General features: G+C 35.7%; 1 protein-coding gene across 2 annotated transcripts in view; it reads right to left on the bottom strand.

Moving 5' to 3' along the window:
- SMURF1 (SMAD specific E3 ubiquitin protein ligase 1) overlaps positions 1 to 16,524 on the bottom strand; it is a 109,184-nt gene extending 92,660 nt beyond the window's left edge. The window contains exon 1 of one of the 2 annotated variants that reach the window (XM_051999874.1): positions 16,128 to 16,524. In XM_051999874.1, the coding sequence (XP_051855834.1) occupies positions 16,128 to 16,182 (55 nt within the window). In that variant the 5' untranslated portion in view covers positions 16,183 to 16,524. The remainder of the gene's footprint in view (positions 1 to 16,127) is intronic. The other variant, XM_051999865.1, reaches the window with a different exon arrangement.
- Positions 16,525 to 16,728: the final 204 nt, after the last annotated feature.

The following is a 16,728-nucleotide window of genomic DNA, read 5'->3' as shown; positions in this document are numbered from 1 at the left end:
TTTCCAAACTGACTTTGTTGTTATAGTACACCATTTTTGCAAGTCTGTTTTCTTCCACAGGTCTTACGATCCTGGCAAAACAATGCTAAGTGTTTTCTTCAAAAGAGTTTCATTTGATCATTACTAATGATTTGGGGAAAACTTCCTAATGTTCAAAATTACTGACAACAAATGAGACAGAACTGGCAGGCCTATCCTAAAACTCCAAAAATCTATTAATAAAACAAAGCCGTCTCCTGCACAGAACAAGATCAGCGACTGAACAAAATACAAGCATGTAAAAGCACTTTAGAAACAGTATGTTATATTGAAACCAAAGACAGATGGCATTAGTTTGGGGGCCTAAAACAGCTTCTATGACTTTCTATCTAGGGGCAGACAGAAAGGAATAACTTAGGGCTTTTGGATAACTCACTATTCCTAAAAAGCACAGGTTCAACTTCTAGCTTGGCTAACTGAATTCTCTGTAGAATTTGCTAGGCAGAGGTTACAGAGATGACATTCTATGCTATAGATGCTAATGCATAATACCCCACTATTGTACAGGCACACTCTTTTCTCTTTTAAAAATATTAAAATGTCAGTTTTCTTATTGTACTGCATAAAAATTCAGAAACGTTTTATAACACAAATCAACTATGAAACATATCAAGAAGATTCCATATAGTGTTAATATTCCTACTGCTGCTCTCAAATTCATAACTTCTTTTAAAAAGTGTATTTTGGCTTTATATTGTTGAAAGAAAAGCTATACATCAAATAAGTGTACTGGACATGTTCTTCAACAACATTTTATTATAAAGTACCAGTATTTTATATCCAGAGACTTCAAACTCAAAGCTTTTATTGGAATTTTTGAAGATAAAAATGTCAGCTTTTTTTTTTAAATATCATCAACACAAATAATCTCAGATACATTAAAGAAATCAATTTTTTAAAAATTCTAGCTGTTCCCCTCTATATTTTAACTAGGAACAAAAAAAGGTCTGTCCACTTACATGCTCACTACTATGAGTAAAAAAGCACTGATTATTTTATTTATTTAAATACCTCAATCGATGGCAATTCCACTGATGCTTGGGAAAACTAGTTATAAACAAGAGCCACTAAGAAACTTAAGATTTCAAATCAGTCAAAAAATATTTCTTAAGGACTTATTATGACCCAGTCAAGGCTGCTGTGCCAAATACTAGATATACAAAGAAAAGCAAAAATGGTCCATCTTCATGGAGTTCACATTCTGACGGGGAGAAGATTGCAAATAAGTAGGTATATAAAACAAGCCATTTCCAGAAAGATCAAATGAAAAAAACCACTGCTTGAGAGGGTTAAATACAATAATCATAATGGTTTTGCCTTCATAATAGAGAAATTATTTTTTGATTAATTTTGTTATGAATTTATTCTCTTTGTTTTTTTTTTTACCTACTAACATGCCACAGATTATAAAATGGTACCAGAGGGCCGCAGCTTGGAAAATTTATTTTATTCAAAGTAATGTTTTTACATTTTTCCCCCCTTCCTAAATTTTTTAGTATGTACTTTTCTTTTTGGAGATAAAATACAAAAGATTAAAGCAAGATATTCCAGGTACGTTATTTTTTCAAAAGGATGACATTTAATAGAAGGGGCTCTGACAGATGGAAACATTGTTTCAAGTGCTGGGCATCCCTGCCAATGACAGTGTCTCATGTATAGATAGTAATGAGAGAATAACAAATTAAACATGGAAAACAATGGCAAAAATACAATCAAAAAAAGAAATAATACCATCATTTCCTTCAATACCTAATTTGCTTCAGAATTTCTTTATTCCTATTGATGACAGAATCTCTACAACTCTCCCCTCAACACCTTCCATCCTCACTCACACTGATACCATTTCAACACCTCTTTGCCTAGATGACCATAACAATTTAACAATCTATTCTGTATTCAGTTGCCAAAATAGTCTTCTAAGTGTAGAATTCTGACCAAATTACTCTCTTAAGGAACATTCACAAAGATAAAACACAAACTTCTAAGTCCCACACAGCCTTCAACAATCTGGTTTCAAACTACCTTTCCAACCTCTTTTCAAACTGCTCTCCCTTCATCAACTTTAGGGTCAAAGCAAACCAGAGTAATAATTAAGCAATTCCTTGATTTTTCTCCTTACCTTCTTCTCTTCCTTTGTGGAAAACATTCCTAAGCCTGGAACACATTCCATCTACATCTCTCCTTTATTTCTATGAATTGAAATCTTCTGTCCCTTTAAAGCTTAGTTCTGATGTAACCTCCTGAATGAAGTCGTTGCCTGATTTCACCAAAGAAAATAGTCCTTCCTCAAATTTTCTTATAGTATTTTGTATGATTTATGCCTTTTCTCTTACAAAATTCTACCTTACATCATATTTACTTATGCATATGTTTTATATCCTCTATTTTACCATAAAATCTTTCAGGGTAATGAACCTGTTATTTATCATCTTTGTAAATATAAAATCTAGCACAATAGATTGGAATACAACAGAGACTCTTGACAATTATTAGTTTAATACAAGGTGGCAGGAAAAAGAATTTCAGGTTTCCAAACTAGCATTGCACAGAGTAGGTATTTACCAAACTTTTGTTGAATTAAATAATTCAAATTAAAAGTACTATTAGAGTAACACTAAAAATCATAGGAAAATGTACCACATGCACACAAAAAATAGCAATTTCTCTAATTTGGGAATCAAAGAAACTCTAGTCACAAACTGACAACAATAAAATAAGTGTACTTTAAGCAAAACGTAGTCACTTAAAAATCTTGCTTATTCTAAGCATATATAAATGCATTCTTTCCTTAAAGTCCTATTCTGATATCTAAGAGTAAATAAGTATCTCTAACATGAAATTTTCTGCTTATGGGCATGGGCCTTAGACTTGTTAACCAACAGAGAATTTGGTTCATTTGCAGAAACACAGTATCATCTGAGTTTGGCAACTAGGTAATGAATTTTTCTGTCACAACTCATAAAATTAACAACTAGAATGAATGACACTAAAATCGACTTCAGTTTAAGGGCATGCTCACATATTAATGAAATCAAAGATTCTTTGAAATAATTGGAAGTAACATGGAGCTCTGGAATGACTATGGAGTCAGGGGCCATTGAAACAAACAAACAAATAACAATTAAAAGGGGCAGCTTAGGTACATTATATAAAGCATTGACCGTGGAGTCAGGGGGGTCCTGAATTCAAATCCGACCTCAGATCCTTAACATTACACCTAGCTGTGTGACCCTCAGCAAGTTCCTTAATCACAATTGCCTTTCCCTTTCCCTCTCCCCCCCCCCCCAAAAAAAAAAAAAAAAAACGGAGTCTGGGGTCAGAGAACTTGGTTGGGTCCAAATTCTACTAGTTATTCACTTTATGACTTTGGACAAGTCACTTTTCCTCCCCTGAGATTCATTTTCCTTATGTGTAAAATGAAAGTTAATTAAATATCTCTAAGGTTTCTTAGGACTAAAACCTTTCTGAGATAGGAAAGTATTATAATTGAATTACGTAAACGTCAATACTTTCGTGACTATGCATAGGAACCTTTAATTCATTTAGACCAATAGTTATAAGCCCTTCTTTCATCCCTCCCATCCCCCCAATCTCCTAAAATACCAATCACCACTTTTTGGTACTTTGTGTTAAGAATAAAATAGATCAACAAGTTTTATTATCTAAAAATAGACCAGAGGAAAAAAAGTCTTTCTGTGAGATACTTTTTTTTACTTAAAAGGAGACCAAATATGAGACTGCACATCTTAGATTTGGAAACATAACCCAGTATGACTTTGAAATTAGACTCCAAAATAGGAAAGAGAAAAAATGTAATGCAAATTATATAAAAGCACTTCTTCAGGAAGCTGCAGTATCAAAAAACATGCAAATAGTCCACTAAAATTGATCAAGCTCTAAACCATATTAAGAGGCAGATAAAACAATCTCTTTGAATAAATGAGAAATACTCAATAACTTTTTCTTTGCTAAGGCAATTGGGGTTAAGTGACTTGCCCAGAGTCACACAGCTGGGAAATGTTAAGTGTCTGAGGCCAGATTTGAAATCAGGTCCTCCTGAGTTCAGGGTTGGTGCTATTCAATAACTTTTAAAGAAAGTAACAGTTTTTCTTAGAATTTTAATTAGAAATGAGGAAATTTGCACAAAGTTCTGAGATGTCCCCAAAGTAAATTCCAAATAAATTACACAAACCAGAACTTTAACTAAAAATTTCTTAATCCAAATCCTGTGCCTAGTTTATTACATAAATTCAATCTAGGGCAGACAAGTTTTGAAACTAGAAAGAAGCAGGATGATTTTTTTTTTATAATTAATTTGCCTTTTTTGTTGTTTTTATATCACCTACATTTTCCAATACAGCCTTTTCCTCTCCCATTCCAGAAAGCCATCTCTTTCAATGAAGATTAAAAAGGGGGAAAAAAGCAATAATCTAGTAAAACTAACCAAGATACCAAAAAGTCTAATATTAAGCGCAGTATTCTATACTCCCAGTCTCTTCATTTATACAAAAGGCAGGAAATATATTAATATATTTCCTCTGGGCTAATAATAAATAATAATAACTAACATTTAAAGTTTGCAAATGTTTTAGGTATCTCATTTGAGCCTCCCAACAACCCAGGTAGGCAGGTGCTATTATTATCCCCATTAAACAGATGAGGAAAATGAGGATGTGACCATTTAAATGATTTGCCTAATCACAAAACTAGTATATGTCAGAGGCAGGTCTTTCTTACCAGAAATCCAATATTCTATATTCACTGTACAAGCTAGCTTACCCGTCCTGGACATTACCATTTCATAGGATTCCATTTCTATTGCTTTGTTCTTTCTATTTACACTGTTTTAGCCTATTATTTTTATTGGTTCTGCATACTCAATTTTGGATTAATTCATATAAATCTTCACCTGGTTCTGTGAATTCATCATATTGTTTGTTATAGTGCATTAATGTTTCATTACATCAACAGGTATCTTACTTCTTTCGGAGAATACATATGCTTCCTGGTGGGAAAAACCAAAACCAAAGCAATTAAATCCAAAATTGTTTGTAAAATTTTTAAAAAATTACTATATTTTGCCCCTTCCCTTAAACATCTAAAAGCCTCATTTATCAATATAAGAACTAGCTTAATAGATGACCAACACAGTATTTTTATAACTTTCTATATACAGAGTAACTACAACAATACAATATTTATCATATTAATAAGCTAGAACTAATCTATTTTACTCTTGAACTAAATATACTTTTTTTAATGTTTAATTTTTAAATGATAGAATTAGTAATAGAAAATAAAGTAAATAAAATAGCTATTTGCAAAGTATCTTTCCCCCAAAAGCTCAACATACTTTAAAAAACTAATCAGGATGGACAGGGCTTTCTTTAACAATGAGATGATTCAAAGAGTTCCAATTGTTCAGTGATGAAGAGAGTCATCTACACTCAGAGAGAAAGGCCTGTGGGAACCGAGTGTGGACCACAACATAGCATTTTCACTCTGTTGTTTGCTTGCATTTTGTTTTCTTTCTCAGTTTTTTTTTCCTTCTTGATTGGATTTTTCTTTTGCAGCAAGATAACTGTATACATATGTATACATGTTGGATTTAACATGTATTTTAACATATCTAACAAGTATTGGACTATCTGCCATCTAGGAGAGGAAAATTTGGAAAAGAAGGTTTTTCATGTTGAAAAATTATCCATGCATGTTTTGTAAATAAGAAGCTTTAAAAAAAAAAAAAAAACTAATCAGGAAGCAGAAGAAGGGGGAATGGTGAAAAGCAGTGCAGTGAGTTCTACTCCACAAACTCCTCCGAAGAGATCTAGAAAATGCACCAGCAAGGGGAATAATTTAAATAGCTGGAGTGAATATTCATTTGCTCATATCTAGGCTGTGCCAATATAATAAAAATGACATTAGCAAAATTAATTTATACTTTTAATACTATACTAATCAAACTGCCAAGGGGATATTTTATACAACTTGATAAAATAATAGCAAAATTCATTTGAAAAATAAGTGATCTAGACTATATCAAGGGAAGTGATGAGAAGAGGTAGAGACAAAGAGGGAATAGCACTTCCAGACTAAAACTATATTGCAGAACAATAGTCATCAAAACTATCTGATATTGACTGAAAAATGGAGAGAGATCAATGGAACACAGTGAACAAAGGAGAATAAGAGACAATGTTAATCAATAATCTTTTATGCTTGAATTGCCCAGGAAGAAATTCTTTATTTGTGGCAACTGCTAAGAAATCTGGATAGCAGTCTGGAAGAAATAGAGCTTAGAAGAATATTTTATGCCATAATGCACAACATATTTTAAATGGATATAAGATCTTAATATTAAAAAGTATAATATTTAAAAATTAGAAGGAAAACAGATCATATACATGTCTCATACCTATAGAGACAAGAGATGGAAGCAATTAGAAAAGATAATATAGATAACTTTGATTACTTAAAATGGAAAAACTTCTGCAGACACAAATTATAGACCTAGGATAAAAAGAGAAATGTTTGAATGGGGGAAAAATATATCAAATTTATGATAAGGGTTTGAGAATCAAGATATGTAAATAAATTTATATCTGTCTCTGTGTGTATACACTACATATATATGGTTAACAACCATTCCCCAATAAACAAATGGTGAAAGGATATGAATGAACAGTTCTCAAGGAAGAAGTGCAGAATATTCATAACCACATGAAGGAGTAGTATTCCAGTATTCCAGATCACTAAAATGAAGTTTTGCCTCATACCTTGAAGACTAGCAAAAAAAAAAAAAAAAAAAAATATAGAAGCGACAAGTGTGTGTGTGTGTGTGGTGGGGGAGGGTGGGAGTAATTATGGAATCATAGGCACATTAATGTATGGTAGAGTATGAAATGGCACAAATCTTTTTGGAAAGCAATTTGGAATTATACAAGTTATGTGTCTGAAACATCCATATCCTTTGATCCACAGATTCTATCATTGAGCTTATATTCCAAGGAAATGAATGAAAAATACGTACATATATCAAAATATTTTTGGCAAATCCTTTTCATGATAGCTAAGAATTGGAAATAAGAATAGATGCCCATTCAAATGGGAAATGCCTGAAGGCATTGTTGCACATGAATGTGATGGACTATTACTGTGCTATAAGAAATATGTGTGAAAAATACAGAGAAGCATGGAGAAATCTTTATAAAACTAATGCAGAATGACGTGGGTAGAGCTAAGAAAGGTTCAAATAGGACTCACGTGAGAAGATGCAAGAGGCTACTCCCAGTCTACTTATTCATGGAGGGAAGAGATCAAAGGTGTGCTTATCATGTCATTTTGGAATTTTTTGATGTATTAATCAGTTAGGTCAATTATTTTCTCCTCTAAAAGAAACACTGGGTATACAATGGCTCTCTGGGAGGGAGAGTGGGACAAATGGGATAACTATGACAATGAAGGAAATAGAAGTTATCAATAACAAGAATCTATCAATAAAAAAGAAGAGTAAATGCACCAGACCAGCAAAAGTCACAGTGAGTCATTTGTCCAGCAGAGCTTAATATAGGAAGATGTGAATGGGACCAAGCACGAAAACTGTGGGAAGCACTTCAGTGTCCAGGGAGAGACTGTGCACCAAAGTGAGAAAAGAACTCAAGATTTATATCATGTTATTAAATGAGATGAGAACAGGTACAAACTGGCAGCGTTGTCACCCAATATCCAGTTCCTGGTTATCAATTCAGAGGGGACCTATTTGGTGAAGTGGAGTTCTTGTCTAAAAAGGACCATAGGATATAGTGAAACAACAGCATTAGTATGTCTATGATTACAAGTAGAAAGCAAAAGTAGCTAATCCAACTTGCAAAGGAAGAAATAACCAAATCAGGTATCCCAGACCAAAAGGGAATACAGAATTCAGCCACCATGAACCCACAAAACTCTGCGGGTCACTGATACAGGCTAAGTCCAGCAGCAGACTATTTTTGCACAGATCCAAACCCAGGTCTAGAACTTGCAGAGTTCAGACCAGGGGGGAAGCAATCAGACTTTGTTGTGTATCAAACTAACTTTGGGAACACTGAAAGCTTGCAGATTCCCACTCTATCTCAACAAACAATACCAGCCCAACCCTTATCCCCAGAAATTTGAGAGTGCAGTCCTAACACCAAGTTCCCACTATAATGAACTTTTATAAAGGTAAATATCAAACCATTTACTAGCAGTGCCTTAGAGATAAACAAAGCTTATTTTAATTGAACTAAAATTCCTAAAAGGGCTAAAACAAGAGTTTAAAAAGTTTTAGAATGTTTTTATAAATGGAATAGGAGTGCCTGAGAAAAAAACTGGGAAATAAATGAGGAGTACGAAAGAAAGAATTTGAAGAGGAATGAACTGCTTGGCACAAAAAGTCAAAATCTCATCCAAGCATCAAACCTCCTGGAAATTAGAACAGATCAAAAATAAGCTAATAACTTCATGAGAAATATTGAAATAAAATTTAAAAGCTGGGAGAAAAAAAGAACAAAATTTAAGGGAATCTCATAACAAACAGATCCAATAGAAAAAAAAAAAATTAAGACTCACTTTTCTATCTGAACTCCATGACCCAAAGAGTCCAGATAACATATTTCAATAAATCTTTTAAAATCGCCCAAATCTCTTAGAACCAGAGGCCAAAACAGAGATAGAAAGAATCCACTGGTCATTTCCTGAAAGAAACTCCAACTGAAACTTCCAGGAACATCACAATCAAAATTCAGAAGTTCCAGGTTTAAGAAAAAAATGCTATAAGCAGCCACTAGGAAAGAATTCAAGACCATTATATACAATTTAGCAGTCATCACTGCAAAGAAACAAAGAATTTGGAATATGATATTCTGGAAGGCAAAGGGCCAAAGATAACTTACCCAGCAAAACAGAATATAATGCTATAGGATTTAAAAAAAAAAAAAAGGGACCTTTAACAAGTTAATTTCCAAGCATTCCTGATAAAAAGATCAGGGCTGAGGAGAAACTCTGAAGTTCAAATATGGGAGTAAATTGAAACATAAAAAGGTAAACATGAATGAACAATGAAACAAGGAAAAACTGCTTACATTCAAATATGAAGAGATGATACATGTGTCCCCTTTCAATCTTATCATCATCAAGATTCATAGAAGTTCAATTAGACAAGGCCAGGAAGTGTTTCATCTCTTGATGATCTAAAGAAAAGAACTGAGAGGAGAAGAGGAATTGGGAATGGGGGTGCAGGAGAGGGGGGAGAGGAAAGTAAGGGGATTATGGAAATTATCTCACATAATTAGGGTGCCCAAGTAGATACCTATACAAAGAGGAGGGGGTAGAAAGACAGATAAATCTCTTTCTCATATGGTCAAAAGGAAGAGTACATACACATAGAGTTAGGCACAAAAATACATTTTACTTAACAAAGAAATAAACAAAAATAGGAAAAAACGGGAGGGGGAATTAGAGGGAGGTCAGATCAAAGATTATTCCTAAATAAAATAAATATTTACAACTCTTTTTAAGGAGGCAAAAGATGGGACTCTGAGGAAGTGCCCATAAATTGGGATATATACTAAGTTATAGTATATAAACGCAATGGAATACTATTGTTCTAAACTCTTATCAGCATAATGACTAGTATATTCCAGAGATCTAATGATGAAATATGCTATACCCATTCTTGAGAGATAAGAATTCATAATGAGACCAAAAAAAAATTTTGTGTAGAAATTTGTTTTGATTGATATGTGTTTCTAACGGGTTTTGTTTTACTTGTGTTTTCAATTGAAGGAAGGGGGATGGGGAGTGAGATAAGAAGACCAATCTTGACTAGCTTTAAATAATTTCTAATCATTCCCCTTAGAAAACCTTATAAGATTAAGTAAGAAGCATTATTATTGCATTAACATGGGAAAACTGGAGCTTAAAAGATCAAAATTTGCTCAAATATTTTCTGTAAAATAGAACAAGAAATAAAATTCAGACTTCTGAATTTCAAAGTACAGTGCTGAAGTCACTAGGAAGCATTTTCTCCTTTAGATTACTCATTGGGTTTTTGATACATAAGAAAAAAGTGGATTACTACTCTGAATATCCAGCTTTACAATATTATTTCCAAAGTCTCTTGAAAGCAAACTACAAGGTTCAGATTCAATGATCCATGATGTTACAGACATTCCTTAGCCAATTAGAATTCCTTTCAACTGTGATAGACATGAACACAGCTGGAATTGATAGAGTGATGTGCATCACCATATTCACTGGCTGTTCACTATTTTAGTCTTATTTTGAAACAATAAAATGGGCTGTCTTATCCACAAATATGGAACCAACATTCCACTTAAGTCTAAACACATTATATACACTGCATGTGCAGGCACAGTAAGAAATTCCTGCCTGTGCAGGAATGTTTGAACATTTTTGCTCATCTGTTTTAAAATCCTATTCTGCTGATATGAAATATTTCTACACTTCTAAGTAAATGACAGCCTAAGTATTTCTGCATACAGACAGTAGCCACAGTGTCCAGGACAATAAGTCAATTTAAATCGGAGACTTCTGTTTGGGGGAAAAAAATTCACTCACTAAAAAACAACAAACAAATTTTTAAAACTTTCTGGTGAAAAATAATTGATTTATTCATCAATGTGAATTTTAAAATATTTTTTCTCAAACTAAGCTAGCTTTAGTATTATAACTATTGTATCCAATTAGAACATTCCGAAATTCATTTAAGTTTTTTTTTATGTAGAAATTTGAAAAGGTAAAAATGGAATCACAAATGAATCAAAATGTTATTTTTCTAGATTAAGGGAAAACTTTTTTTTCTTTCCCACAAATAAGTGTAAAACAGCCATTTTAATTTTAACAAATACCCTTCATTCAAGCAGCCTGGCAAAATGGGACTTTGTTGGGAAAAGATTGAAGGCAAAAAAAAAAGGGGGGGGGGGAGAACAACAGAGGTTGAGATGGATAGATAGCCTCATGGAAACAACGAACATGAACTTGGACAGATTTTGAAAGATAATGGAGGATAAAAGGGTCTAATGTGTTATGGTCCATGGAGTCTTAAAGAGTCAAGACACAATTGAACAACAAGAATAATAATCCAAATTGAATGACCTGAGTTGAAATCTTATGGCACCGACCTTGTTTTCTGCAAAAGGAAATGTGACTTTTATAAATAACTAAGACTCATTTATCACCATCTAATCCACTGTTTCTACCAGGTTGTTTCAAAACTTTTGACTAGAAGAGGGAGAATATTCAAAATATGAAGACTTGCAGGAAAAAGACAACCCAGGATAGAAAAGTAAAATAAAATTGAGATGTTTCAGAATAGGGAGTTGTGGTGTTTGAGATATAAATAGACCTGAAGAAAAGTTTTAAGGACATAAGCCAAAGTTAATATGAAAAATGATGGTTTAAGATTATTAAAAATGGAGGGGTTTTGAATTTCTAAATCAGCTAGTAGCAAAACCATTTACAAACACTTGGAAATCATCCCATTTTCATTCCATGAGGATTCAATGGGAAAAACTGGCTTAACTACTTTAAGAAAACAAGAGGAATCAATAAAACTGATAGAATTACTGATATAATACTAAATTGCTCAGAAGGATTTGTGATCTCATTGATATGTTTTCACCCAGTAAGATCCTTTATTCATACTAAAACATCCCATGCAATTCTGGACCACAGCCATATTTGAGTTTGTCAGAGGGGTCTAGGTCTACCAAATGTGAACAATCAAGAACACTGCAGAAAATGTTTTACAGCAGTCCCAAGATCAATCTATACTCCAGCCTTTGGGAATTTGCTAAGAAATTTCAATTCAATTCAACAACCATTTAAAGGCCTAAGAGCAGAAGGTTTTGTGTGCTAGGCACTACAAAGACAAGAAATGACACTTTGTCCTCAAGGAGCTTTCCTTCTCCTGGAATGGGGATCAAGCATGAACTTCCTCAAAGTAAGTAAATATATAATCATTTCAAAGAGAGCATACTAACTAGGTGAAGGGATGAGGTTTCAGCCTCTAGGAAGTGGCACTTGAGATACGCCTAGAAGAATGCTAGGTCCTCCAAGAAGCACAATGGGAGCAAGGGTGCACTGTAGATAGGATGTGATGCCTTATAACAGGAACACCTAGAGGTAGGCCATTATCTATTAGGACAGAGTACATACATAATGGGTAAGAAGCAAGCGGGAGTTATACTGTGCAGTACTTTAAATGTTAATTTATTTTATCCTAGAGACATAGAGACTTGTCCAACAAAGATATCTGAGTAATGGGGTAACATGACCAGATGGTTACCAATTTAAAAGCTAGACAGAAAGATGAACTAGAAACAGGGAGATCAATTTGAATTTCATAATTTGTGTATTCCTAACTAAGCGAAAAACAATGTGGTAAAATTTGTTATCTATATGACAAAGAAATAGGCTTAATCATTTAATGTACTAAATTTGCTAAAAACAAATTCATGTATCTTTCCTACAGAAGTGAGGTGATGTAGTCATGGACCTCTATCTAAGACATACAGTTTATTGTTAGTAAATATTTCTGAGCAGACACCAAAAAAGCTATGCTTACTGTTATCTGCTATTGATCAAAAAACTTTAACAGCAGTCATTACTACAAACATATATCTAAAAGCCACATTAATGGGAAACCAACAACTAAAACACCATAGTTTCAAATATGAAAAAAATTTAAAACAGAGTAACTCTCCATACTTTATAATGTCAAGGCGAATCAGAATACTATCCACTTTCTTGTACCTCGAATTTCTTATCTACCTCTAATATAAAAAGTTGAACCAGAACTTTAAAGACAACAAAAAAAACCAATAGATCCAGGATTTTGACTGACTGGTAACAATAGGAAAAAGCTATCCTTTCAAAGGAAGGTTTCTCAGCACTCAAACTCACAAAAATTTCACTTTTACCTAAAATGGACAAAACAAAAGTCTCTGTTATTCATTTATATACCACATAAGAACAAAAGGTTTTCAAAAACTGCTTATATTTAAAATCAAACTGGTTCTGGAACATTTGTTTGCTTTTGTGGAAAATAGTTCCAAAAGCATTTATGAAGTGCCTAATATGTGCAAAGCTTGGGGATACAAAAAAAGGGCAAAAAAACCAATTCCTGCCTACAAGGAGATCATAATTTAATTGGAGAAAAGTAAAAATACACAATTATTCAAGTATTTTGCATTAAAGATATTCAATTAACTGCTGAAACCATTATAAACTATTTCAAACTAATATAATTATGGCAGCATTTATTTCAAATTTTTATTTAAATACAAAGGATTAAGATGTCTACTAATATTCAGGAAACATTTAAAAATTTTTTCCTGAAGGCAACTTTAACACAAAATGGATTTACAGAATTGTTTTCAAAAATACAAGTGAGAAATTTCATTATCATGGCAAAAATGAGTACAAATTGTCCTAGACTAAATTATATTTAATCCTAAATTGAATTCAAAATATCTTACATTATGCCCAAATTTCTGAATACACAGTATCCCATAAGTCATCTTGTAGTTTTCTCTCTTAAAACTTAACTACAAAGCATGGAATTTAATAACCAAAACCGCATATACCTCAGTAATTTAGTATAGGCAACAATGTGACTTTTAGGGGTAGAAAACTACCTTGAATATTAGATTAAATCTAGGACTTTTTAAATGTGCAGTCCATAAACGCTTTTTAAAAAAATTTTTGATAATTATTTCAATATAACTGTTTCATCTGAAATACTATTTTGTTTTCACCAGATTAATAAAGGGTCAATGAAACAAAAAAGTTAAAAAGTCCCACTCTATTATTTCTCCTTATTTCATAATTGAAGAAAATGAAGCCCTGAGAGATCACAAAGAGGGTGCCTGGGATTAGAATTTAGCTTTCATTCACTTCTGGTTCAAAGCACTTTCCACTAGAACATAAAATTCTGAAGCCAAAAGTTCTGAATATCTTTCCCAACCCTAATGTCTTCATACTCTATATTTAATTATACTGCATATTAATTACTAACCAAAACACCTCTTTCTACAAGTCCATATTTTCTAATATCACAGTAATTTAGCAAACTTTATCAAAAACATTTAATATGTGAAGATGCACAATAAACCAGAAGTGAAAAACTTCAAACTTCCCAACTTTAAAAATAGCCTAAAACTAATTTTATTTTCAAATTATTTAGTTCCAACTTTTTCACAAGAGTTAATGTTCAACATCTACCATCATGTCTGTTACACAACTATTACTAAGCTCTCAATTCCTTTTCGAGAACAATTACATTCACAGATTGACTCAAATCCATTAGGTATTCAGCAATTTGGGCTGGGAGGGAGGAGGGGGAAAGCACTTTGGAAAGAACACTGATCATTTAATCCTTTAATATCAAATGCCATCTATAAGCTCTTAAAAGTATTTCTGCAGCTATCACGTTTAAAATCCTGAACAGACTAGTATGGGGGGGAGGGGGAGGGGAGAGAGAAAGGAGATGAAGAGAATGACAAACCCCGTTCTCTTTTACTTGGGGAGGTGGGCAAGAGAAATACAGATCAAAGACCATCAACTACAATTCGCAAAAACAACTAACTAATGCAAAATAAGTAAACTATTTCAGAAACAAAACATTCTGACCATACTGTATTTCTAACAAAATACACACATGCAGTTAACAGTAAAAAGAGTAACTGATTTGATGTCTATAATAGATTGCATTGTAACTGGGAAGCAAATTAAGGTTGTCTTGTAATTACATTTTACAAGTATTATAATGTCAAAAACATGGCATTTTATGCACCCATAAAAACAACAACTTAAAAATAGTGAGAAATGCTTTACATCCAAGCCCAAATACAACATAATGGCTCCTCCAAGAACAAAGATCCTTAAGGATACACCTGTTGCCTTACAAAACCCCAGTCTGGGCCTGAATCATTAATAATTCATTATTCTGTCAGCTTTGTAAACAGAACTCACAAGTCCTTTTATTTAAACAGGAAACAGATCCTACAACAGGCAACAGTGGGTTTTTAAAGAGAACATATGGTTTAAAAAAAAAAATCACCTACAGATTTTTTTTTTTTTTTGGAAACAAATGTTTTAAATGCCCTAACCATGCTATGCGTTTGTCCTTAGGGCTCAATTTTCTCTCCCTCTCCCTTTTTTAAAGATCAAACTCCTTTGACAGGAATTGAACAGATACAGATTTGAGGACTTTTCTTGCGAGTGCCAAAGAGCAGAAGAAAAATGAAGGGAAACTCTTTCCTGATAGGGATCGGACAAAACTTTTGGCTGGAAATTTTCTAGCTTGGAAAGTCCCCTGGCAGAAATATATTTGCAGAGTAACGATTCCGTGTTAAGCACAAATCTCAACACGCAAATCCCAGGGCCTGCAGTGTGTGGAGAGGGGAGTGCGGGGGAGGGAAGGGAGAGAGAAAGGGGGAGAAGAGTTGGTGGCAGTAGAGATGGGGGAAGAAGGATGCTGGGACTGGACACTGGACACAGGATGTCTGGAGCCTGCCAGGGAGAGACAGTTTCCAGCAGCAGACACTGTCCACACCACACCCCCCCTCCCCTTCCACCCCACTGCCGGCACCACCCCGCCCCCTCCCCGCAATAGCGCATGCGCACCCCAGGGCTTCCCCATTCACCCCTATGGGGATCACTACGGAGCTGACGGGGAAACATGGAAATTTCATTGAAGAAATGAGAGTGAATCGAGGAGCCGGGACTTGTGCAGCTGCCAGACCCGAGGCTGGGGGAGGGGAGAGGAGAAGGAAGGGGAGCCATAGACCAGGCTACCCCGGGGCGCAGGAATATGGGGAGGGGGATGCAGAGGAAGAGTCCTGGGGGGGCAGAGAGCGAAGCGAGTAACTGTACCCCGGGGCAGGAGAGCGCACGCAGTGCACGAGCCGCAGAGGCCTAGGGGTGGGGGTCCGGTGAGTGATGCCCCCCCGTCCACCTTCTCCCCGTGGGCTCAGCAGCACGGGGGTGCTTTGCCTCCCCCAACCCAATTCCCTCCTTCTCTGCCACCCCCCGCGCCTCGGTACCTGTCAGCCGGATCTTGATGCTGGAGCCGTTTCTCCGAGTCCCGGGGTTCGACATCTCCTGCCTACGACCGGGTGGGGGGAAAAGGATCCGCCACAGCCCGTCCGAGTCCGCCCCCCGCCTCGGCCCCGGTCTCTGCCTTCTTCCTTCTCTTTCTCCTCAAGGTTAAGGGTTCGCCGCTGATCCCCGGGTCCGAGCCTCCGGGCCACAAACTCCAAACACCGGGGCAGGGTGGGTGGGGGGAAAGGGGGCGGGCCCCACGATCAAGCCCGAAGAGGAGCAAATTTCCCACCACCCCCCACCCGCCCTCCCAACCAACCCCCAGTCGAGAGCCACCGCCTCCTCCTCCGCCTCCGCCTCCTCGGAGTCCGAGACCAGCCGCCGAGCGAGCGAGTACCGCCCTCGCCGCCGCCGCCGCCGCCGCCTCTCGGAGCCGCGCGCGCGCTCCCGCCGCCGCCGCCGCCGCTGCTGCTGCTGCCGCTGCCGCTGCCGCCGCCGCCGCCGCCGCCGCGCCTCTCCTCCTCCTCCTCCCCTTTTTCCCTCCCCTTCTTCCTCCCCTCGACGCGCGCGCCCACGGCAGCGGTCTTTTTCTCCCTCCCCCAC

This window comes from Antechinus flavipes, chromosome 1, assembly GCF_016432865.1.
Source record: "Antechinus flavipes isolate AdamAnt ecotype Samford, QLD, Australia chromosome 1, AdamAnt_v2, whole genome shotgun sequence".
Taxonomy (NCBI): Eukaryota; Metazoa; Chordata; class Mammalia; order Dasyuromorphia; family Dasyuridae; genus Antechinus; species Antechinus flavipes.
The sequence above is the reverse complement of the archived record's forward strand: the minus strand, read 5'-3'. Positions and strand labels throughout refer to the sequence as shown.